This window comes from Peromyscus californicus, unplaced genomic scaffold (assembly GCF_007827085.1).
Source record: "Peromyscus californicus insignis strain IS unplaced genomic scaffold, ASM782708v3 Scaffold_7__1_contigs__length_154581171, whole genome shotgun sequence".
Classification (NCBI taxonomy): Eukaryota; Metazoa; Chordata; class Mammalia; order Rodentia; family Cricetidae; genus Peromyscus; species Peromyscus californicus.
The window spans coordinates 148,914,288-148,939,977 of record NW_026294595.1 but is presented as its reverse complement, the minus strand read 5'-3'; the positions used below and the strand labels follow the sequence as shown (position 1 = coordinate 148,939,977).

The following is a 25,690-nucleotide window of genomic DNA, read 5'->3' as shown; positions in this document are numbered from 1 at the left end:
TACTTCTTGGTGCTCTTATTCAGATATTCGGGGGTAGAGAGAGGGGGGATTGTGAACAGAGCAATCCTTTCAGCAAGGAAAGGAGTGTGGGCAACTTTAAAGGTGCTGACAAGGAGGTACTGAGCCATCTGAGGATGAGGCTAGCCTTGGCCACACACAGATATAGACAGACACAGATACACAGATGAGCCCAAAGTAAGAATGTCTGAAGAGGTTTCTTGCTAGAAAACAAAGAAGAGTCCCCCAGGGTCAGTACACAAGAGACTGAAGCAACTGTAGTTCATGGAAGCAAGACTATACCTATCTGGTGTCCATGTTTTATAGGCATAAAAGACTAAGGGAGATCATGGAGTCCTGTACTAAGGTTCCAGAAAGCCACCGAGGCCAGATGTGTGGCAGGGTCAGTTGTGAAGGTGAGGCCTAAGTTGCAATGAACCACAAGATATTAATTAATGACCATGGACCATCCATGGAAGAAAGGTAAAGGTTACAGTGTGGGGCTGGCCAAATAGAGAGGCTATGTGTACTACAGACAGCAGACTGGTAGGAGTGGTGCTAACCAAGTCCTTTGGAGTCGAGATGCTGTGGGATGTCCTTATGTTGTGAGTATATGTTGCTATGATTGATTGATAAATAAAACTGCTAATTGGCCAGTAGCCAGGCAAGAAGTATAGGTGGGACAAGCAGAGACGAGAATTCTGGGAAGTGGGAGGGGGAGGCAGGGAGACACTGCCAGCTGCCGCCATGAAAAGCAAGATGTAAGGTACTGGTATGCCATGAGCCACGTGGCAACTTATAGATTAATAGAAATGGGTTAATTTAAGATATAAGAATAGTTAGCAAGACACCTGCCATGGCCATACAGTTTATAAGAAATATAAGTCTCTGTGTGTTTACTTGGTTGGGTCTGAGCAGCTGTGGGAATGGCGGGTGAGAGAGATTTGTCCTGACCATGGGCCAGGCAGGACCAGGAAAACTCTAGCTACATCGAGATGATTCCATTATGGGCTTCAGAAGCCAGGCACTGAGCTGCAGGATTTGGTGTTTGTAAAGCTGGGTCTGGTCTTACTTTGACCTGGTCCTTCCTTGCTATGATCCCATTCCCTGCTTTTAGAATTATAACTATTTACTTTATGCCACTGGATATTGGAACTATGTAACTTAGTTTTATTTTTTAGGAGTTCACAATTAAGAGATTGCCTTGAGTTTAAGAAAAGTGGACTTTTAACAGTGTTGGGACTGTTAATGATTACAAGAACTTCAGAAGTTGGACTGGATACATTTTGCGCTTGAGATGGCCATGAGTCTATGGGATCTATGGGAAGAAGGGTGGAATGTTATAGCTTAAAAGTAATATGCTTGGGTATCAAGTTGTCAAGGGGTGGATTTGTGATGGTTAATATTGTCAATTTGACAGGATCTAGATTCACCCAGGAGACAAGCCTATGGGCATGGCTATGAGGAGTTTTAATATTGGATTAACTGAGGATGGAAGACCATGAAGGGGTCTTAGACTGAAGAAAAGCTCTCTTCTTCCTGACTGCAGATGCAATGTGGCCAGCTGTTCTCTCAGCTGCTGCCATGACTTCTCTATCATCATGGACTATATCACCTTGAACTGTTAGCTGAACTCAACTCTTCCTCCCTTAAGATGTATCTTGTCAAGTATTCTGTTAGAGTGGTGGTTCTCAGATTCCTAATACAGAGACCCCCATGCTGTAGTGACCCCAATCATAAAATTAATTTTGTTGCTAGTACTGTTATGAAATGTAAATATTTTTGGAGATAACATTTGTCAAAGGGGTTTCGACCTACAGGTTGAAAACAACTGTGTTAGAGCAAGGGACGCAACTAAGACATCAGTTACATATAAAAACTGCGTGGATGGATCCCATAAAAATCCAACAAAGCTGGGCAGTGGTGGTGCATGCCTTTAATCTCAGCACTCGGGAGGCAGAGGCAGATGTAGCATGAATTTTAAATGGTCTTATTAATAAGAACAAACCTGGAGCCAGGTATTGGGGTGAATGCTGAAAGATCAGAGAAGCAGAACAAGCCACAGCCACCTCACCTTGCCAATTCCTCAGCTGATCGTTTCCCCAGACTGGAAGCCTCTAAGTCCTCATCCAGAATGAATCTCAGCTGAACTGCTGCTCAAAAGCCTAAAAGCTTAACCAGCACTAGTTCCTGGTTTTCACACCTTAAATACCTTTCTGCTTTCTGTCATCACTTCCTGGGATTAAAGGCTCTTGTTACCATGCCTGGCTGTTTCCAGTGTAGCTTTGAACTCACAGAGATCCAGATGGATCTTTGCCTCTAGAATGCTAGGATTAAAGGCGTGTGTACCACCATTCTCTGGCCTCTGTATCTAGTGGCTGTTCTGTTCTCTGACTCCAGATAAGTTTATTAGGGTGCACAATATTTTGAGGGAACACAATATCACCACAGGCAGAGGCAGGTGGATCTCTGTAAGTTCAAGGCCAGTCTGGTCTATAAAATGAGTTCTAGGACAGCCTGTTACACAGAGAAACCCTGTTTCCAAAAACAAACAACAATAACAAAATCCTACAAAGATATTACACATCATGTGGTCAGCCTAGTGCAGATAGAAAAACATGTTCATAAAGTCAATACTATCAAATTAATAAGATCCTAGCAAATAAAAGGACATCATTTTTGTACCATGTGGTAAGGGATGTGAATGTATTCCACGGCACCACAGTGAAAGCTCTCCCAGCACGGTTACAGCACTGTGAGAGTACTCAATTACTCATTCTCATTAACAGTGTTAGGGAAATCCTCAGGAACCAACAAAAATAGAAACAAAAAGTCAATGGCTTAGGAGTTACCAAAGCGAAGCCCCATTCCCAGATGACAGAAAACACAAAAAATTGCCCATATGGAAGTGAATTCATAAGCGAATTCAGGAAGGTCATTGGAGAAATGCTCACAACCCAAGATGTAGCTATGTGTGGTAGCACATGCCTTTCTCACAGCACTTTGAAGGATAAGGTAAGAAGTTTCCAAGTTCAAGTTTACACACCAACCCCCACACCATACCAAACAAGACGACAACAACAACAACAAATCATAAACTTTGAATCAGTTATCATTTTCACAGCAAAATAGTGCATTAAAAACATCAATACCCTTGAAATAACTCTAATGACAGATGTGCAAATCCACTACAGAGAAAACAGAGAGAGAATACAGAAGGCCAGGGAACGGAAGGATCATCCATATTCATAAACTAGAGCATTTAGTATTATCATGTCATTTCTCTCTAAATGAATCTGTAAATTCAATGGAAGGCCAGTCAAAACTACAGGAAGGGTCAGCATGGTGGTGTGTGCGAAAACAGACAATATGATTGCTAACATTTATATGGAAATGTAACAGACCCAAAGCAGCCAAGACATTCTTAAATAACAGAATATTCAACCAACACTGGACATTGCAACTTATTACAAAGAATAAAAAAAAAAAAAGAGGGACTGTACTATTGGCACAAGGATGGAGATTAGAAAAGACTACTGGCATCTATATGAGACCACGACTGCACAACAAGCTCACTGCAGCCCCCTTGAAAACAAAGCAAAAAGCTACAGAAGGTGCTTATAGGTGTCTACAAAGCACACAAAGCCATGCTATTGTCTGAACACAGTGATTCAGAGACTGTAACGCTAGGCAACAACCATTTTCATCTTCAGCATCATAGAGGAGGTAGTCAGACAAGATGGTAGATTTAAACCAAACCACGCTGACAGCTACTCTACACAGAAAAGGTCTAAACTAATGTTATAGCATTCTGGATAAGGATTGAAATGTAGTCAGCATGACTGAAGACCCTAATTTTACACGTGGCTAGTAGCAACTCTATTAGGTAGCATATGTTTAAACACTCCAAGTAAAAGGGGGTACTCTATGAAGCCATAAAGGCAAAGCTGGCAAAGTGCATATAAAAGCAAAACTACTTGAATGAAATTTTTAAGAAACTTGCTTGAAATAGATACCTATCAACAGGTTAAGTTTAAGATACGAACAGAATGCAGGGAGCCTAAATTATACCAAAGCAGATCCAGAACAAGCACTCTTGACTGAGGTGGGGGTGGTATTAAGAAAACATGGTACATACAGACACTGAGTAACAAAGACTTCACAACATTCTAAGCAAAAATAAAGGTTAACATCAGAGTTCAAATACTCCTCTCAGTGCAGGCAACAGAAGAAAGGGCCATACAAACACCCTTATTAATAAGCATGTCTTTGCTAAAATTCATCCATCGATGTACCTCATACTGTAGTAAACATACAACCTTCTCAGGGATGGATCATGTTCTAGGCCAAAAAGAGGATATACATATGTATATCCTAATAAAATCTAAACCAATTTCTTATTAACTCTGGGTAGAGATGGCATCCTTAGCCTGCAGTAGGAGCAGCCACTGAGTTTAACTATAAAAAGGCCAGATGAGTCCCTTTTGCCACAATGTCAGGAGGACAAAGGTGCTGGCTGTCCACACCTCAATAGTGGACCCTAACCTTAACACCCATCTCCTTGGTGTAATAAGGAAGTAGAAGAAATCAAATGTGTGTAAACCAGAAAGTACCTGACCACAGTGACTGACTGTGTACCCAAGAAAAGTCCAAGGAATTCTCAGAAAAGTTGCCTTAGCTAACTCAGTTTAGCAAAGTCACAGCAATTTGTATCTACATATTATTAGCATGCAATTAAAATGAAAAAAGACTATGTATAGTGGCAGACTGAAGCTGGAGGATTATGAGTTTTAGGACAGCTTAGGCTACACATCAAGACCCTATTTCCAACCATCCTGCTCCAAAACAGAAAGCCCCAAACCAACAAAGAATCCCAAAGCAAAGCAAACAAAAGCCATGAAGGATTTTGAGAAAAACTTAATAAAATATATACAAGGCTTGTACAGTGACAATTAAAAATGCTGATAGGAAGAAAAGACTTTAGTGAGAGAGAATCGAACTAGAAAGTCAAAATCAGCTTTGACTAAAAGGTAAATCTAAGGTGGGGTGTGTGTGTGTGTGTGTGTGTGTGTGTGTGTGTGTGTGTGAGAGAGAGAGAGAGAGAGAGAGAGAGCGCGAGTGCAAGCGCGCGCACAGGAGAACGCTCCTAAAAACAGGAGTCGATCATGTTCATGGTGAGAGCAGATCAATTTCCCCAAGCTAACCAGAAGGTTCCCAGTCAGATCTTTAGTAGATATTCAAGAATTAGGCACTGTGCCCCTAAAAATCTATACACAGATCCAAAGAGCCTACAAGAACAAAACAAATTTGAAAAGTAACACAATTCGGTGACTACCAGATTTCCAAAGCCAAAACCAAACTTCCCCACTATCACCCCATTCCTGACAAAGGCAAGAATAGATGCTGAGCTCCACACTAGCCAATGCCCAGAGTGACCATGGGAAAAGCATCACCTCACACAGCAAGCACACTAGGATAAACAGACCATAGGCCAATCTTTGAACAAAGTTATGGAAATTCTAGATCAAGGGCTGGGCCTATTGGCACACATTTTAATCCCAGTACTTGGGAGGCAGAGGCGTGGATCTCTGTGAGTTCTACGTCAGCCTGGGATACCTAGCGAGACTGTCTTAAAACACAGAAACAAGACTAAAACCAAAAAACCAAAATCTAGAGCATAGAAGAAAATCTTCTGATCTTGGATATATGGGATACAACAAGCTGATGCCATGAATAGAACAGAAATTGTTCTTCAAAAGACACTGGTAAGAACATAAAAAGCTACTGATTGGTAGAAGTGAAACAACACACTTGGAACAAGATGGATATAAGTGCAGGAAAAGATGACCACACCCTTGGGCAGTTGGGAGATGCAAACCAGAACCAATGATCACACACCCAACAAGGTGGCTGGCACTTCAAAGAGGACTGACAGATTTGGACAGATGTGGAATATCCCAACTTACACACTGTCCTGGATGGAACATAAAATGAGCCCTGTTTTATTTTGAGATAGAGCCTCACTATGTAGCCCTGGCTAGTCTCGAATTCACTGATCCTTTTGCCTCCACCCCCCACCCCTCCATGCTAGGATTAAAGGTATATATCACTATGCCTAGCTGATATGAATATTTTGGAAAAGTCTGAAGGTTTCTTAATGAAAATTAAATATTTAGTACATGACCCAGAAATGGTACTTCTAGATAATATAGTCTGAAAGAAAATTTATGTCCAAATAGGTATGTTTTATTTATAACAGCAAAAAATTGTAAACTCTAATGTTTATCAATTAGGCAATGAATACATTTTAGTATATTCCATGCAATGGAATACTATTTAATAATATAAAGGTACATGCTAATAATACATTCAGTAATATGGGTAAATCTCAAAAAAACAAACCCCTCCAATACAAAACATTATTAGAAGCATATAACTAGCAGTTGAATTTATCTGGAGATTAAGAAGACTGGTAGAAGCTTCTCAGTAGCTGCCTGGGGTAGGGGCAAGGGTAGAGCTACAGGAGTCAAGCAATGGAGGGTGGACAGAATCACTACAAGACTATTCAGAGACTGCAAAGGCCTGTCACACAACGGGACACATAACTGCAAGACACAGAGCCAAAGAATGTCTAGTACAGAGATGACAGAGTGACACACGTAAGGTAGTGAGAATGACAGAAAACAGCCCGTGGTTTGAACACAACGCTTTCAAATGCTGAGAAACTGGAGGGAGTCCAGTCTCTTCAGTCATCAGAGAAACCGAAACTAAAACAAGACAGCCCCCTCCGCCTGAGAAGGGCCACTAGGCGACTAGTAAGAGCCACATCACACATGCTGCGGCGGGTCAAGGGCATCCAAGCACCCAAGAGGTGTTGGTGGATGAGGATGTAGACTGCTACAGTGCTTCAAGATATCCACTAGACTGAAGATACACAGCCTTGTAACACAGTGATGTCAAGGCAAGGGTTGTGTGTGTCTGTGCACATGCCCCTGGAAATTCACAAAGGCACATGAGGCACATCAAAGAATGCTCACAGCAGAATTCTAAATAACAGTCCTCAGTGAGAACACAGCATCCGGTACAGATCTCAACTGTGCTATCTCATCCAACGGAAACCTCAATGTACAAACACTGTTAGACTAGTCTCACAATACTCAAAAGCAGTAGGCTAGAGTCTACCTCCACTCACCTAACGTCTAACTAAGCTTTCCAGGCTTATTATAAAACAACGACTGCTAAGACGGTTACTGTACACCATGTGCCATTCTACGCCATGTTTACATGCTTTAACCCAGTTTTCACAACCACCTCCATAAGACGTCACAGTGTACTCCCAATATGCAAATACAGACACAAAGAACTTAAATCACTGATGTGAGCCCACAACAACTAAATTGATGGGAGCTGGGAAATCGGCAGCTAGCCTAGTGTGAGGGTGTGTGTTTAAATGTTCACCATGTTGTGCTTCGACAACAGAACTGTAATAGCAAAACGGAGGGAAGACAAATGGACAGGAGGTGGGAGGACAGCTAGCTTCCACATTTTAAAGAGAAAATCAGTAGATAATGCCTCAAATTGGTGGTAGTAGTGGGAGGAGGGGGCACAGTGTATGTGAGCCTATGAGGAGAACTGGAGGGAAGATCAGAAAATAGCTGCACACCATGGCAACAGTGGTTGCCTCGAAGAAATGGGTCAGAGTAGACAGGGCTGTTAGATTAACTTAAAAGCCCCATGACACCATTCTTTTCTGTAAAACTCCTGTTCTGCGCACACACACACACACACAAGCACACACACACACACGCACACACACACACACCCCATCCAAGAGGATCTTGTTATGTAGTCCAGGCTGGCCTGCAACTTCCCATCCTCCTGCCTTTACTTTCCTAGAGACCAAGCATACTGGGGACACAACTCACAGGACGCCTGCCTAGAACCTGAGTCCTTCCGCTGAACCCTCAGTTCCACACACACAGACATAAAGAATTAAAATACCAAGGTATCAGAATAGCTATCACTAACTGATCTCCAACGTCTCCAGCCCTTTGCTAAACACTTTACGAGTATTATCTTGAATCTTCCCAACAATGAGGAGGTGGTCCCATCAACCCTTACTTTGTTGAAGGAACAGATTATGGATTTAACTGTTAATAGACTATAACTGGCTAGCCAAGTGGCAGAGACACAGTCCAGAGGTATTCCAGTGTCTGTGTTCTACTTTGAAGGCCTCCAAGTCAGGTAATCAATTTGGGGGTTTGGATGAGAATTGTGGTGACTCACTGCTGGCTGGGAGGAGGCTTGACTTTAGTATCTAAGACATGCTAGTCCTGCTTCCTACCCAGGAAAAGAGGAGGAGAGGCCCAAGCCTTTCAAGGGTTGTTTACAAGTATAGTCACAAGCATGTATAGCTTCCAGGTATCTATGGGCCACCTATGGGCACAGGCTACCTGGTATGTAGAATCTATTCCAGGTTGGCTCTTAGGAGAGAATTTGGTGTTAACAGTGTGGGACCCACCCACATGCCCACAGTGACTACAATCTCTCTATTCCAGAACAACCAAGGGACACAATGAGCCCCCAAGGATCACTACAGCTCATCACAAGGGTGATTCTAATGGGGTCCTCATCCTTCTCTACATGTGTTCCCTGAGGGATGGAATCATAGCATGTTGTTGATGTCTCACTGGCTATTGCCAACGTTTACTGAATACTTCCTATGCTAAATCAGTGAATCTTCAGTGAATTCTCATCAAGCCACACAAAGTAGGTATGAACCAGACAAATCCAACAGAAGCCTGGCCACTGGAGTGGAAATTCTTCCGGCTGGTGCTCACTGAGGCCCCTCCCTGAGGTCTCAAGTCAAGTCCACAAACAAGAAGGTTCTCTGTGGCCAAGGCTCCTCCTCCCTACTCCATCACCCACTTGGGCCATCAGGGAAGAAGACATTTAGGAGCAGAGGAGAGACAGACGCCCACTTCTTTAGGGAGCTAAGTCTAAGCCATAGATATGGGTCAGTGGCAAAGGAAAAGGCTTGGAGAAGCTGACTTTGGTTCACATGACCTAGGTGAGAAAGTGTTTGGGAGCATTTGAAAAAGCCCAACACTTACTTCAACAGAAGGAGAGGTCATGCAGTACCAGTGAAAAGAGGCAGCCACAGGTGGAGGGAGGGAACCAAAGACAAAGGGCCTCACTCCATCACACCTGGTTTGTAGCTGTCATGTTAGCTCCCTCCCCATCTTTAAGGCTCCTTGCCTGGTCCTTGTTGTCTCAACAGTCTCGCTGGTCACTCTTCCTGGTCTTACTCTCTGTCTTAGCTCCATTTGGACCCCTCCTTTACCTGGCTGGTCCTTCAATCTCCCTGTTCAGGTTACTTCTTAACACCTCTCATTACTACCAACTGACATACTTCTTTTCAAATATATACTTTCTTAACTTCCTACAAAGTATAATCCACTCATTCTTCAGTATTTCAATGTCAGCATTTCTAAGTGCTTCACATTTTCCATGGGACCTGCAGGCATCAAGCATCCCCAGGAAGGTCAGGGCCTGCTGTGTGCTGACATCACAGAGACATGCTGAAGAGTCATTTTCTGCACAATAGTTATAGAACATATCTCTCTCTTAATCCACAGGGAAGCTACATAATGATATAAACAGAGTGTGTCCAAATCAGGGTTCAGTAAACGTATTCTGAAAAGTGCCAGGTAGACATATGATGGCTCATCCTAGCACTCAGGAGACTGAGTTAGCCTAGGCTACATACTTTTAGTCCTGCCTGGGCCTAAATATTTTTGCCTGTTGCAAACATAAAGTGCCAGAGTCCCAGGTAGCAAATCCTGGCTTTGTGTGCTACAGGACTCCTGCCTTTGGTCAGGACAGCCTGGAAACAGCAGAGACAAGTGTGACTGCTTCACTAATGCTTTATTTACAAAGAAAGAAGGCAGAGCACAAGGCTACAGAGTGCTGATGCCAGATTTAAATCACCAGCAACCAGAATACCTGATACACCTGAACACCTGATGGTTGGTACCCAACAAATAAGTAAAACTTTTTGAAAAATACCCATTGGGTTTGCAGTGGCTCCCACAGTGACTAGTACCCAGAGGTGGATTTAGTGACATGGTGAGTAGAACTGTGTTGACAGTAGGCTATACAGAGTAACAGCTTAACAGCTGACAAAGTGGTAAGTTCTCTTCCAGCTTAAAGCAGCAAGATGGGTGGTGGTGGTGGTGGTGGTGGTGGTGGTGGTGGTGGTGGTGGTGGTGGTACTGCTGAAGTCAGCAGGATAGACAGGCAGCAGAGTTGCAGGATAGGGGAGAAAGTGATGAAAAGCTGGGAACCCAGAACTCCAGTAGGTACATGCATCATTGGAGTATTAGTCACGAGGGATAGGAAGTTAGAGGCAGAAACAAGGTACCAAGGATAAAGGAGGAGGGGGCTTTGTAGTCTTTCCTGTAAAATATGAGCCAAGACAAGAACCTGTGACACAGTGGGAGCCTGACTGAGTCAAGGCATGGCACTCACTTCTTTCCACCCATCTGAGAGTAAAGGAGATGGTGTTTAATATTAGTGGGTTTTGGGTTCTCAGCTCTGACTCAGTGTGAAGGAAGTATGTCACCCACTGACTCATCAGCACTTCTTGTCACTGTCCCTCACTTCACTTGGCAATGCAGGTACCAACAAGCCCCAAGGAGCGGGAAGTGACACTTTAAACGTGGATACACCCAATTCTTCTGAAAGGATACTATCTCAACTGCAGACATAGTGGTGGATTTCATCTGCATGCCCTCAAATGTGCAAGAAACGGAGAGATTTTAACAAATTCTCAAGTGGCAGTCTTATGGAAGTTTCCCTCACAGCTGTAAAGTATTTCCCTATGAGGCAGAGAATGGTCTCTACAGGAGCACAAAGCCATATTACATTCTGATGATGGACCACACACAACTATCTTTAAAGACAGGAAACCAGTTGACTGGCAGGAGTTTCAGAATAAATAGTGTATAATCATTATTCAGTTGTACAAGCTTAACATAGTAGTAGAGTCTACATAGCTCAAGTTCTCACATAGAAAAATTAGTGTTAATCCCACAATCACCCCCATGACATTTAAATAGAAAAGATTTTTGTTAACTTTGTATGAAGTTGGGGGAGATGGCTCAGTAGTAAAAATGAAGTGCTTTCCCAGAGGACCTGAGTCTGGTTCCCAGTACCCACAGCAGGCAGTTCACAACCACCTCCAGGGGGAACAGATTCTTCTGGCCTTCAAGGTGGGCACTGCATTCACGTTTACATATCTACACTCACACACACCTAACGAAAAATAATAAAACCTTCGAAATCTCTTTAGACAATCAACTTCAATGATCAAAAAATACCAGAGACCTGAAAAAAAGCAAAAGCAAACAAACCCTAACATTTTGAAGTTAATTGATTTTCTTCCTTACTGTCACCAGTGTTACAACATTTGAGAGGATTTGGACCCGATTCTATCTCTTTTCAAGGACTATCACTATCTATGTTTTAATTGATATACCCCAAAGAACTGTATCAGGCTGTGTTTTCCTTTACCCTCTTTCAAGGTGTAATTGGGCCTGTGAACTCCTATGTCCACTCTGATTCCTTTTTCTATTTCGAAGTTCTTATTTCCCAAGTCTGAAGATAATTCTCTTAAGACACAGCAAACATCATTGTATTCTCCCAAGTCATTTTGGAAATGTGGAGAACCAGCAACTCAAAATTTCACTGAGCTCAAGACAACAGGAGTTATACCAGTAACACATTTTTGCTTGAAATGACTTTCCATGCACTCTGAGATGTATATTAAATAAACTTGTTCTCTTACCCTATGGTTGGATTGATATTCGGATCAAAACTGTCCTCCACGAACCGCCATACTATGCTCGATTTACCCACACCCGTATCCTGAAAGAGAGTAAGATGGGTGATGGAGGAAAATTTAAGCTGTCTGCAGACCCCCAAAACCACTTTGTGGCATAAAGTGGGGGAATTTTAGAAAAAGCCCCCTCATCTGTTGATTTTATAAGTTGAGGGACACAAAGCAGGCTTTTGTAATAAGTCAGTGAAGTAATTTATTTCAAAATGTATTATTGGGGCCAGGCCCAGGAGTGTATGCTTTTAATCTCAGCACTTGGGAGGCAGAGCCAGGCAGATCTCTGTGATACGAAGGCGTACCTCTTAGCCTACAAAGTGAATTCCAGGCCAGTCATAGCTACACAGTGAGAAACTGTCATAAAAATAAAAAGTACTGGGGAAAGATTTTGTAGTTTTTAAGATTAAGAAACACTAGACCCTCTTGAAAGACCCAAGCTCGCCTGCCTAGTGGAACAGGCCTGCAATCCTAGCAAATCTGGGAGGTTGAGGCAGGCGGGTTCCAAGTTTAAGGCTTGCGACTTGAAGGATAGTCTTGAGATCTTGCTACAAAATAGAAGCAAGCAAGCTGGGGACACACATGGCTCAGTGGTACAGTGCTCGACTAGCATGTACAAAGTTTCAGGTTCAGTCACTAGGATGGCCCTCCTCCCTGCACAAAGAAAAAGACCCCAAGTTTCTGCTTCGTGTGGGAAGCTAGGAACTCACTGGCCTTTTAACATATACCAGGAAACCATGTGTTTCCAAGTTAGGCCTGAGTAATCCCGTATGAATCCTAGCCCCACCCTAGTGGAGGGGCAAAACCCGTCTACTTATTGGAATTCTTTTCAGTCAGTCATTAAAACAGAAACTCAGGAAGGAGACCATCAGAAGGCTTTGAAATGGCCAAACTACCAAGAGAGGACCGGAAGCTGAAGCTTCGAAGTTCTGGAGGCTTCCTGGTATGAACTCCTCCCTTCTGTACTAGAAGAGTAAACTTTGGAAAGTAACTCTTGCAGAAGTGTCAGAGACGTCCCAAAAGTTCAAAATTATCCCACACTGCTGAAAGGAGGCTAAGGGCGTTCACAAAATCCTAAAGACCCGCTAGGAGTTAACTTTGAGAGACGTGGCCAACTTCAAAGGTGTCCCTCGCAAAGTTGGAAGGAAACTATCTGCGGGCTGCTTCACTGTGGGGTGGAAAGAGAACACTTTTCTGGGGCCCGGGGACCATCCCGATACCTCGGGGCCTTGGGTGGGGCACAGCCTGATGGTCCGGACGCCCCAGGGGTCTGCGGGGGGGGGGGGGGGGCGGCGTCCCGCACAGGGCGGGAAGGGGTGGAAGGGGCCCTGGGATGCCGGGACCCGCCCACCTGGCCTCCGCCACCCTCGGGGCCCGGCCCGCTGCCACTCACCCCCAACAGGCACACTTTGAGTTCCCTCAGCGCCATGGCCCGGGAACCAGGGGTGCGGGCCCGCCGCCGCCCTAAGTTGAGGAGTTAGAGGCCGGGCCCAGCACCAGCATCCCCCGGTGCCGCTGCGGCACCGCCCAGCCCCGGCTGCGCACGCGAGGCGGCCGTGCGTCCGCCGCCGCCCTTCAGTCCGGGCGACCCGTAGCTTGCCCCGCGGAGTCACCTCAACAGCCCGGGCGCTGCCTTGGCCTCCTGGGCGCCACCGCCGTCGCCATCTTGGGACGCCGGCAGGGTCACCTGACCTCCCCGCCCACTTCGGCAGCCACCTTCGCCGCGAGGGCGGGGCAGGCGGCTCGCGGCTCGCAGGCGGGTAGGCGGAGCACGGAGGGGCGGAGCCTCAGCGTCGCCCCACCCTCCAGCTCGGCTCCATCTCCGCCGAGTGGGCGGAACGGGGTGGGGCGTAATCTTGGCATTACCACGCCCCTAGCTCCACCTCCACCCATCCCAAGATGGCGGGTGAGTCGGTCCAAGGGGGTGGGCGGAGCGCGGAAGATGGGCGTGACCTTTGGTCTCGCTCCGCCTCCAGCCCCGCCCTCTAGCCCATCCCAAGATGGCGGGTGAGTGGGTCCAGGCTCCGGGGTCTCCGAGCGGCTCCCCTCCCCCACTCCCGCGAGCCCAGGACTCGCCGCCCGCGCAGCCCCGCGTAACTCCTTGTGTGTCTTTTGATTTTTCAGAGATCCCTCTGTACTTTGTGGACTTGCAGGATGACTTACATGACTGTAAGTAACAGTTGGGGCGCCCCGCCCCTCCTTGGGTCTCTCTCGGAGGACTGTAGGGTGCACTTAGACGGGGCGGGAGCCTCAAGTCGTGCCTTCCACCTCGAGCCCATTTCCTCAGGTGGCCCTCCTTCCCGGGCCAGGACTTCGGTCTGTTGGAAACTTTGACTTCCTGTCAGTTTCTCCTTTAGCTGCTCTGGGAGCGATGAGAAGTAAAGCAAGTCCCAATCTGGGACGGACCTCCCGAGTAGTTAGGCAGTGGGAGCCCCACTGTATTTGTGGGCCCAGCTCCATCTCCCCTTGGAGCCCCCTGCTTCCCTCGTAGTGGGTCTCTTCCACTTAACCCTTCTAGCCTGCTCTTTTTCTCTGGAATTGTTTTAAGGGACAGTAAGTATCTGAGATACCTCCTTCGAAGTGCAAGTTCGAATTTGTGGTTAGTGAATGAATGAAGCTTTGACTTTTCTAGTCAACACATTTTTTCAGTGCCTACCTCTTCCTGCCCAGGCCATTTGGTGGGTTTCTGAATTAACAAAGTTGAACTAGAAACAGCCACTGTTTACCGGATCTCCCTCACAGACCAGAGGGGAGCACAGAGATATATTGGAAAAATACCAAACCCAGGGAGACTTGCTGGTGTATGCCAGCACAAATCCCCAAAGTAGCCAAAGTCAACTGGGGCTTCCTGGTTACTTGTCCTGGTCTCTTCCCTTCCTGCTTTCACATCCCTAGTGATAACAGTCGATGTTGACTGAAAATTTTGGGTAGACCATGCAGTGTTGAGCACACTTTATCTCTTCCCCAGGAGGTGTCAACTTTATTAATGTAGCATGACACTTGAAGAAAAAATAAAAATCAGTGGTGAGGAAGCCTAGCTCTTGTGTCAGACAGCCCTCAGGTGAAGTCCTGGGTCATTTTAGTTGTAGTATGATCTGGGGCAGGTCACCATACCACTAGAGCATCATTGGTCATTTCATCTGCAAAATGAAAATAGTAGCAGCCTACCTCATAAGTCTTTTATGGTATGGATTCAAGGCCAGCCTACTCTACATAGTGAGTTCCAGGCTGGCCAGGGCTGCATAGTGAGGGATTTTGTGAAGATTGAACCACTAAAGAAGGTGACACGAATCCTTGGGCACGATAAGCACTCAATAAATATTGGCTGCTACTCTGGGAAGTAAGTGGGATTAGCCTGTCTTACAAATAAGACTGGGCTTCAGAGTGTGGCACAGATGGTGAAGAAGGCAGATTCTGTTCACTCTGCCTCCTGTGTCACTGTGTGGAGTGACCTTGCAAATACTGTTCACCCAGGAGTTGGGGCATGGCAGTCAGTTTGGGTGCTCCTTTATCTGTTGTCTCCTTGGGCAGTTTATCTTAACCAGCGGTTCTCAACCTTCCTAATGCTGCAACCCTTTAGTACAGTTCCTCATGCTGTGGTGATCCCAACTATACAACTAATTTGGTTGCTACTTCATAACTGTTCATAACTGTAATTTCGCTACTGTTGGGAATCAGAATGTAAATATCTGACATGCACGATATCTGTTATGTGACCCCCAAACCAACCCGCAGGTTGAGAACCACTGAAAATGATTTGCTGCTTCTTGGTTTAGGTCAGGTTCCTGTGAGCAGGGACTCTGGTCATTCTTTTTATAACCTCATGCCCTGAATGGTCTAGGTGCAAATTCACATTGTTACTGATAACAGTAATGGATTCTGAGGCATGTCTGATCTACTTTGTAATCCTTGATTAAGTTTGGCTAATCTCAAAAGGAAGGCATGATGAGTGGGTGCCTTGCTTTTAAATCATTCAGCGTCTCCAGGCCAGAGCAGCACAGAAAAGATGTGATTTTTCTGGGATTGGCTTGTTGAAGCAATCTGAATTCTCCTGAGAGCATGAGTGAGGGAGGTAGTCTTCACTCTGGATTTCAGGTGGGGTTGCAGATAGGAGGTAGGGCATTTAAGAGTCTGCCTAAGGGATTCAAAGGCCTGTGAATGTCGAGGTTTGCGTACAGTGTGCAGAGGCTGAAGAGGTGTCACTGTTGATAAGATCTGTTCGTCCAGTTAGCATTTAAATATATACCAGGGATGGATGAATGAGAAATGAGAGGGCTCTATGCACATATAAAGAGAACTAAGAGACGAATCAAGAACACACAGTATGTGGTCATATTTGGATCCTTGCTTGAACAGAACCATTATGAAAAGAAAAGGCATCGAAGTGAGATTGAATATTAGATAACATTTAGAGTTGTTATTTATTATTTTGGTGGTGATAATGGTATCATGTTTTTCTTCAAAGGAAGAGCCCTAACAGAAATAAGCATTCATGAGTGAAATGACTTGGTGTGTGAAATCAGCTTTCAAACGCTCTAACAAATAGCAAACAGAATGCTGGGAGGGGAGGGATCCACTGGAAAACAGCAGAATGCTGATACTTGTAGAAGCCAGTGGCTGGGGACTGGCCTTTCATTTTTGCATATTTGAAATTTTCCATAGTAAAAGCTTTTAAAAAATGAGATGAAAGTGTCACAAATGATCAGACATTTGCAGGAGGCGTTGGAAGGCTGGATTTCAATTCTGAATATGCTGTAAGTTATTGTAGTATGCATTTAGTTTCAAAATACCCTTGTGTAAAATACATCAGTGTTCAGGAGACCATATTTCTTTTCAGATGTTTAGTTTTCAAGAGGTATCAGTGAAGGAACTTGAGAGAGGGCATGCTTCTATTTATGAGAAAAGCAAGGTGCCAATAAATGATGTCTGGATCTTTGGTGAAAATAGGATTAGCTCGGCTGGTGGAATATAGATAGACTCTTCAAATACGAATGCTGGAGGGAGTGGTGCCTGCTCAACCTTGAATGAAAGACTTCTTCCAGAGCGAAACACATTGCATTTCACCTACACACTTTGTTCTGTGTTTGTGACAATGCTCTTTCCAAGGACTGCAACTGTTCTATACCCACACTGCACCCATTGCAAACAGGGTTCTAACTTGAACCACAAATACAGCCATTGAGTTTTTTCTTTGTAGAACACTGGCAACCATTTTTACCAAAATCTCCTTGTCAAGTGAAATAATTCAAACAGAATCAGGAGCTAGTTGAGGATTCTAATACTTGAAGAATAGAGCAAAACTCAGACAGTAGACCATTCTTTAAATTAGAAGTTGACCAATATATATTTATTTCCGTGAAGGATCAGATAGTAATAATTTGGGACTTTTCAGGCCAGAAGGTATGTGACACACCTGTAAGCTCTGAAGTTGCATACTAGACTAGCCATAAACTACAAACACCGCCCCCCCCACCTTGGAAGCAACCATAAACCACACAGACACACACACACATATACATACACACACACACACACACACACACACACACACACACACACACACACCTTGGGAGCAACCATAAATCACACAAACACACACACCACCCATATCCCCACACCTTATAAATTACACAAATATAAATATATACATTCTGAAAGCAATCATACCCCCTCTCAACATACACCTAAGAAGGAACTGTAAACCACAAAAACACACAATATACATACACTCCAAACCATATACTGTAAACCATATGAATATGCATACACAAGTAAACCATACAAGCACATCCATAAACCTCGTGTGTGTGTGTGTGTGTGTGTGTGTGTGTGTGTGTGTATACACACACACACATACCATAAACTATACACACCACTAATTATATAAAACACACCCATAAATTTCACACACCCATATATGTACACACTCATACATACACACCATAAATCATATAAACACAACCATAAGCCACACACACCACCAACTACACACACACCATAAGCCACAAATGTGCCTATGTGCATGTATGTGGGCCTGGATGTGTGCTATTGAAGCTTTATTGATGCAAGAGAGGGCTAAACTTGGCTCAGGGCAAGTGGTTTGCTGATCATCCCCATGAAATGAAACTGTCACATTGGAGCAGTGAATTCTGTGGTCTGTAGATGAGCTGGGACCACCTGTTGGGGTGTCTTTCCTGCTGGGTTTAGTGAGCAGAATATTGTTTGATGACCACTGCTTGGTTGAGTAACCTTGGACAACTTACTCACACTTGATGTCTGGTCTCCTGTGGTTGCTGGGATGAAGACATCCACTCTTTCCTCTTGGTGGATGAGCAGGGCAGGGAGTCCAGAGTGGCTCCCCTCAAGGCCTGTGCATTGTCATTCCACCCATGTTCCTATGAGGCAAACAGATGCAGGTCAGCATGTCCTGGAGAGAGTGTTTGGGTCTGTGGCATCTTTCATCAGAAAGTAAAAGTAAAGTCATATCACAAAGAAACTTTAGTACAGTTTTTAAACAGAATTTTGCAACAAAATCTAATTACAAAGAAAGCCTTTCAGGACTGGAGGGTTGGCTCAGCAGTTAAGAGTACTTGTTCTTGCAGAAGACCCAGGTTCAATTCTTAGCACCTGCATGGTGACCCACAACAGTCTGTAATTGCAGCTCCTGGGGATCCAGCACTCTCTTTTGACTCTACAGGCACCAGATGTGGGTGTGATGCACGAATGTACACACAGGCAAAACACTCATATACACATAAAATAATAAGATAAATCTAAAAAAGTATTGCTAGTAATGAAACCAGTTGCTTCCCTTCTGGTGCTAAGTGTGGAACCTAGGGCCCTCTGCATGCTAGGCATATGCTCTGCCACTGAGTCACACCCCCACTGTCTTGTTTACTTTTAAGTTTTGCAACAGGGTCTCCCTGAGTTACCTAAGAAAGTCTTGATGTGGTCTGTAGCATAGGTGTGCCTTGAACTTGTGATCTCCCTTTCTCGGCCTTTGGAATAGTTGTGGTTGTAGGCCTGTACTACAAGGCTTTACTTACAAAAGTGGTCTTAACCTTGGTGGGGAAGATATAAAAGGTGTATGCCATTGACTTCCTCATCTGGATACTCATACTTCCATGTAACAGATGTTTCACTAGCTCTTCTACCATGCCCAGTCTAGGCTTCTGGAGGTACTGGGGAGGGAAGCATAAGAGACTTGCTCCCAAGATGCTGGAAGCCTAGTGGGTAGCAGACAGTGAAGACAGTGTAGACTCAGTGTGTCTCAGCCCAGGCAAGAGAATGAGCCAAGAGCTAGGCATCCTGAACACAGAGTGATTCAGTCTGCCACGGAGAAAAGGGAGGTGACACTGGAGTTGAGTAAGGCTGAGGGAGGCCATAGGCATTCTGGAAAGTGTGTATAAAGGTTGAGTTTCCAGATGGCCTGCTTTGTCTTGTTGTGATGGTAATGTGGGAGACTTGGGAAGGTTGTGGAGGGGAAGGGTGGGGTGACACTAGGAAATAGGGCTGGAGGCTGCCAGAGAAGAATCGACATCCTGACCATTCAGTCATATTCAGGTCTAAGGAGAAGGCTGGAGAAGGCTCTGAATGCTTTGCTTCAGCTTCTGTTGTGGGAGGCTGAGGCAGGAGAATCACTTACCCAGGCAGTGGTACAAAACCACCGTTTACTTTTTATTTGTTTAATTTTAATTTATGTTTGTATGTGTGTGTAGGTATGTGCATATGAGTATGGTACCCATGGAGGCCAGAGTCATCAGATCCCCTCAAGCTGGAGTTACAAACAGCTGTGAGCTGCTCAGAATACGTGCTGGGGATTGAACTCCGTTCTTCTGCAAGAGCAGTATGTGCTCTTAACTGCTAAGTCTTCTCTCTAACCCCAAGCTACCATTTTTTTTTTTTTTTTCAAGACAGAGTTTTTCTGTGTAGCTTTGGAGCCTGTCTTGGAACTCACTCTGTAGAACCAGGCTGGCCTCGAACTCACAGAGATCCGCCTGCTTCTGCCTCCCAAGTGCTGGGATTAAAGGCGTGAGCCACCACCGCCCAGCTAAGCTACAATTTCTTTAGGACTAATGATGTGAAGCTCTTTTCTGAGTATCTCTAGCATTTGAATTAATTATGGGGCTGGTAAGATGGCTTGGATAAAAGTGCTTGCCACCAAGCCTGCTGACTTCAGTTTGGTTCCCAGGACTTCCACATAGTAGAAGGAGAGAACATCTCCTACAAGTTATCCTCTGACCTCCACATGTGCACCATGGTACATATGCATGCCCTCATAAACTCACAATAAATAAAAATAAGTAAGATAGAACTCTTCTAGGGCTGGCAGAAATTTTATTATATGAAACTCTGTATGAGCACTATAAGAGGTAAGCACTTTTAACCCAATGTTGTTCCTGAGCAAGGCTGACAAGGGATGAAGAAAGGTTAAATAAGTTGTCCAAAATAATGCACACAATCTAGTGAGTGATACCAGGGAGCTGGCTGCAGAATTTGTTCCAACCACTAGCCTTTGGAGACATTGTCCATCCATCCATTCGTTGGACCTTTACTAAAGGTCCACTAGGTCTCAGGTGCTACTGTAAGCATTGTAAACCCAGAAGTGAGTGAGTCCAGTGACAGAGCTCAATGTTCAGCAGGTTAATATAAACCAGTGTTATAGTTTCAGGTTGTGGTAGATGCCGTGAGGACAGACAGTCATGAATGTGGTCCAGAGTGCCAGCACAGCCAGGTGCGGTGGTTTGTGTGTATAGTCTCAGCACATATGAGACTGAGACAGGAGAATCCCAAGTTCCAGTCCAGCTGGGACTTAAGAGTGAGACTCTCAGGGGATGGGGCAGCTAAAAAGAACGTGCCAGCACAGTGCTGGAGGATTACAGGGGCTGATTGTGTCAAGTAGCCAGAGAATCCTCCTCTGGAGCTTTGTGAGGGGCTCTTGAGTTGAGATTGAAGTGAAGGTGGAGGTTTTCATGTGAAGAGCCCAAGAAAGAGTTCACAAATGGCCCCTCAATGTCAAGGACCAGCAGAGTGTCTGTATGTCTGGCACACAGTGAGTGACAAGCATGAAAAACATAAGAGGTCAGAGAAGCGGGTATAACCACACCCCACAGGGCCCTTCAGCCCTCCTTCAAGGTGAAGTATTTGCTTTGTACTTAGGAACTCCTGGGGAGCCACTGGAGAGCTTGAACCAGGGCATGACTAGAGCTGAGCCTTCAGGAAAGAATGTAGGGGTAGAGCTGCAAACCAGTTAAGGGGTGGGTACCTTGGGCTCTCAGGTTCCCAGTAAAGGACTTGGGTGTGACACAAGGGGATGAGGTTGATGGTGATTTATAATGGTCAGGGAAGAGTGACCTCAGAGGTAGATCTTGTGGGAAGCTTGTTTGCTCTCTACACAGATAGGGCTAGATGCCCATTCTCCTTGTTCCGGAGAAGGAACCCTTTTGCCACCCTGTGGCAGTATTTGACATGGGCGTGACCAGATGGCCCCCTTGCTCATCAGAATGAGTTATGTTGATCTTGGATTGCCATGGTCTAGCACAGCAGGTGGCACCAGGCAGTTTGGAGAATGCTTTGGGCACTGGAATAAAATGAGTGGACATCACTTGCTTCAGAGGAGTTAGCTGAGAACTGGAATGCTTTGGGGTGTTTGGCAGTTGAGAGACTCAGTGATCCAGTGAGTGAGTGGTCAGCGCAGCTCAGAAGCAGACAAGAGTAGGGAAGGCGTGGGCGGTTAAAGAGGGCAGCCAAAGCCAGTTGCTCAATGGCCGCCCACTGAGCACTTACCAGGCAGTGGCTGGGCATTGGACACATTGGGACCCGTTTGTGCTTTCAAGACTCATAGCCTAGCAGGAGAAAACACACCAACTCAAGGAGAAGCTGGGTGAGAGAGCTTTACTTTGTGAATGGAAGATTCCAGAACACATTGGTACTCTTTGTATTTACTGAAAATTTCATGAAAAGACAAAACCATAAACAACTCCCTCCCCAAAGATTTGAATGACATAACATTCCACTCTTGCTTGTGTGCCAGGTAGAGAGCGCTTCTCGGGGGGTGGTCTCTTCATAGCAGCTCCTTGGCAGAGTTAGACTTGAGCCTGCTCAGATATCCACCAAGAGCAGAATAGCTACAAACTGGGGTGTAGTCACAGTTGGAAACTTTGGCTTTATAAGCAGTCTGGATGACTGTCTGGAATGTAAAAGAAGCCAGGCTGTAAGGGCTCACAGAGTGGATTCTGCCTGCACAGCACACACTGGCACAGCTGTCCAGGTGTGTGGAGGAGGGAGGGGCAAGGCAGCCAGGTGAGCTGCTGCTGAAGGTCTCTTTCTACCTGGAGTGCTCACTGGATAGGCATGCTCTATGTGTGAAACCCTTTGGGTGTATTTGTATTTGAGCACTGTTCTGTCTGTATGTTACTTTCAATTTGTTTTAAGAAGGAATGGTTTAAAAATCAGTGTAGCTGGGCATAGTGACACATGCCTTTAAGCCCAGCACCCAAGAGGCAGAGGCTGACAGATTGCTGTGAGTTCAAGGCCAGCTAGAGATACATAGTGAGACCCTGTCTTAAAAAAAAAAAGCATCCAGGGCAAAGAGGAGTGCCCAGGTGTGCTCGGAGGGTCAGGAGTTGGGAGGGGAAAGAGAAGAAAGCGGGAGGCGTTGGGCTAGGATTGGGTTTTGCCTTAGGTACTTCTCTATTGCTGTGACATTAAGACATCATGATCAAGGCAACTTACAGACTAAAGAATTTGTCGAAGGCTTGCAGTTTCGGAGACTTAGAATCCATGACCTGAATCATAGATGGTTGCATGGCTGCAGGTAAACATGTCACTCGAGAAATAGTTGAGAACTCACATCTTAATCCATAAGCTCGAAACAGAGAGCACAAACTGGGAATGGCTTTGGCTTTTGAAATCTCCAAGCCCATGCCCAGTGACACACCTTTTCTAACAAGGCCACATCTCCTAATCCTTCCCAAACAGTTCCAAATGTGGACTAAGCATTCAAATAAATGAGCCTATGGGGCCACCCTTATTCAGACAGCCGCAGGTGTCATGAGCCATGAAGACTCCAGTCTGTCTATGGAAGAGTTTGTTCCTGTCTGGGAGAAGTTTGACCCACTAGCAGATTGGCCAAAGAGAAGCAACTCTATTGGGTCAAAGCTGCGTGGTGCTTTGGTAGAAGGTCACATACCAAGGCAAGAAGTACCACCTCCTTCCTTTTTTTGGGTGGGGAGCATGATCGGACACTGTAAAGCCAGGTGCATTTGTTTGGATGCTGGGAATTGAACCTGGGTCCTCTGGAACACCAGTCAGTGCTCTTAACCGATGGCCATATAGCCCAAGGTCATGGGCACAGCAAATACCAGTACACTTTGAAATAGTTTTAATAGGAGGAAGATAGAAACCTCCCTACCACAGAGGTGGGTAGCTTCCTTCTAGGTCCTTTCCTTCTTTTTGAATGTGTCCCAAGTCTGACTAGTGAATTAATTGCATCTTTAAATAATTGTGTTCTATTTATCAGTACTGTGTCAGTGAGGAATCACCTTCTCCAGACCTGCCCCCAGCCAGTGGGTCTGCAGACAAGTTGAAATGTGTCACACCAAAGAGAGGCTTAGGAATTGCTTAGATGCAGTAGTCTCGACAGTCAGGTAACCTGAGTAAATGTTTCCCATTGACCGTCATTGTAAAAGTCACAGTCATAAATCATGACAGGTTTTGGAAGCTGTGATTAAAGCCACAAATCAAAGAAGAATCTCCATGTATGCATGGTGTGAAAGGATGGCTGCTTGTGAATTAAGCTGGGCTTTCCAGCCAGCCCAGTGCACAGTGCTAGATATAACCATCAGTGGTCCTCAGAGATTTGCCATATGAAGCATTGTGTCGATGGATCTGCTCTCTGAGAGCTCATGAATCTATGGGGTCTTGTTAGAGGATGATGTTGATACAGACACTTTTTTTTCCCCCTCACAACTTGCCTTTGAAATTGAGTTAAGTCAACAGGGACCTGCTGTGGAGGGCCAGTTCCCCAAACAAGTGACCAATCACAGCGTTCTTTGAGATTCAATGGGTCTAGTCTAGCTAGTAGAAGCAGTCATCATTTAAGGACTTGTATTCATCCCTGGAACCTGTTTGGGAGAAAGAGACCCTCCGATTAGCAGAATGGGGAAAGTCTCCCCAAATCACACAGGACTCTTACAAACTTAGTTATTGTTCAGAGAGAGACTGGTGAAACCTTCTTACATTTAATGATTGTTTCCCTGAGTTCCAAATGGTACCCTTCTTTTCTCTTTTTTAAGTACAAATTTTGAGAATACGGTTAACCACTTTAGCCTCAGTCAGCTAATCTACTATTTTGAGCCAGACCTAGACATAGTGGACCATGTCCATCATGTTCTCCATCCAGTGTCCCCTAGTGCTATGTCAGAAACAGAATATTGGATCGTGTGGATAATTGGTCTGGCCCTGGGTATCATATCTCACACAGAGTTATAGTGACAGGATGACATGTTGAATGGAGAGTCGTAAATATTGGGACTGCCCCGAGAACGGATTCTTAATGAAAATGCTTGCTGGGATGGACGTGCTGGAACATTCTGCCTGCAGCTTCAGCTCTGTTCATGTCTGAACCAATAAAGGTATCTCATTGGCTGTGTTTTACTGTGTTTATTTTCCCTCATCTTTCCACTTCAAACCAATTATACTATGGCTACTTAGTCAGGGCCTGGTGGCTTCCTGTGAGAACTTTTGAGTCCCTGCATCAGAGAAGATGACAGACTGTCCTGCCTCTGCTGTGCTCTTGCTATATCCAGAAAGTTCTTTTCTCTTCCTCTGATTTTTTACTTTCTTCCCAATGACACATTCTCACTTGCTGTCCAGGGCCCAGCTCATGGATCATTTTGCTTCAGGAATGCATCTCTGCTCCTCCTCACCTAACGGGCTTACCTCTTGTTTGTGTGTGCCATTTCCCATGGCCCTTCCCCTCCTGGACTGAATGCTGGTTCCCCGATGATGACCTTAGTCCCCAGGAGCCTATGCATCTGGGGACTCCAGGGCTTTGCTGAGCTCTGGGTGACTATGGATGGAGCTGTTTTTACAGTGGGTTTGCTGTTCATAGACCTGCTTTCACACTGATCTTTCGATTCTTTTCTTGCTCTAAAATAATCGGATGGGCTCCTTTTCTTTCTGTTAGATTGTATCTACTGTTCTTTGGCCCTGTGAAGCACAGTTATCTAACCACAGGCTGAATTGCTCCTCTACAGTCTGCTGTCAGAAGAGGCAGTGACTTTCACACAGGCACTCGGACATGTGTGGGTCACTGGAGCTTCCGGTCCCATTTGCCCTTCATTCCACCTATTGGATGGTAAAGAGGGTGAGGACAGTAGTCATTTGTTTTTTTTAGACAACCGTAGAGTAACTAGTTTAGCATTATGAAGGATAATTCCCTTTTTCTGAGTTGTAGGCTCTTAATTTTTAAAACTTTTTAATCATCAGTGGTTTTTTGTTTTGTAATTGTCTGGCTTTAGGATCAAAGGAAAATAAATCTTGTTGTTCTTTGCAAAATGGGTACAGCTTTACTGAAAACATCTTGGTTTTGGTTATATGAGCTCAGAACCACGTTGGCTTGGCTGGATGGTAGAAATGAGCTATCTATCTGAGCTATTGAAGTCTCAATTTGGAATTCTTCCTTGTAAGGCAAATAACATCCACAGCTGCTGACAACAGGGACCTTGGGCACAATTCAGTAGAAACAGGCTGTGTGTATGTGTGTGTGGTATGTGCAAATGTCCCTAGCACCATGCA

At 45.0% G+C, this 25,690-nt stretch overlaps 2 protein-coding genes across 2 annotated transcripts in view; one reads left to right on the top strand and one right to left on the bottom strand.

Annotated features, from left to right (window-relative positions):
* The window catches only part of Rab22a (RAB22A, member RAS oncogene family), a 53,352-nt gene extending 39,708 nt beyond the window's left edge, over positions 1–13,644 (bottom strand). The window contains exons 1-2 of the mRNA XM_052723768.1: positions 13,284–13,644; positions 11,846–11,925 (exon numbers count right to left, since the gene is read on the bottom strand). Of these exons, the coding sequence (XP_052579728.1) occupies positions 11,846–11,925; positions 13,284–13,319 (116 nt within the window). The 5' untranslated portion in view covers positions 13,320–13,644. The remainder of the gene's footprint in view (positions 1–11,845; positions 11,926–13,283) is intronic.
* Positions 13,645–13,823: 179 nt separating this feature from the next.
* The window catches only part of LOC128101377 (serine/threonine-protein phosphatase 4 regulatory subunit 1-like), an 86,669-nt gene continuing 74,802 nt past the window's right edge, over positions 13,824–25,690 (top strand). The window contains 2 exon segments of the mRNA XM_052724451.1: positions 13,824–13,897; positions 14,015–14,059. Of these exon segments, the coding sequence (XP_052580411.1) occupies positions 13,891–13,897; positions 14,015–14,059 (52 nt within the window). The 5' untranslated portion in view covers positions 13,824–13,890.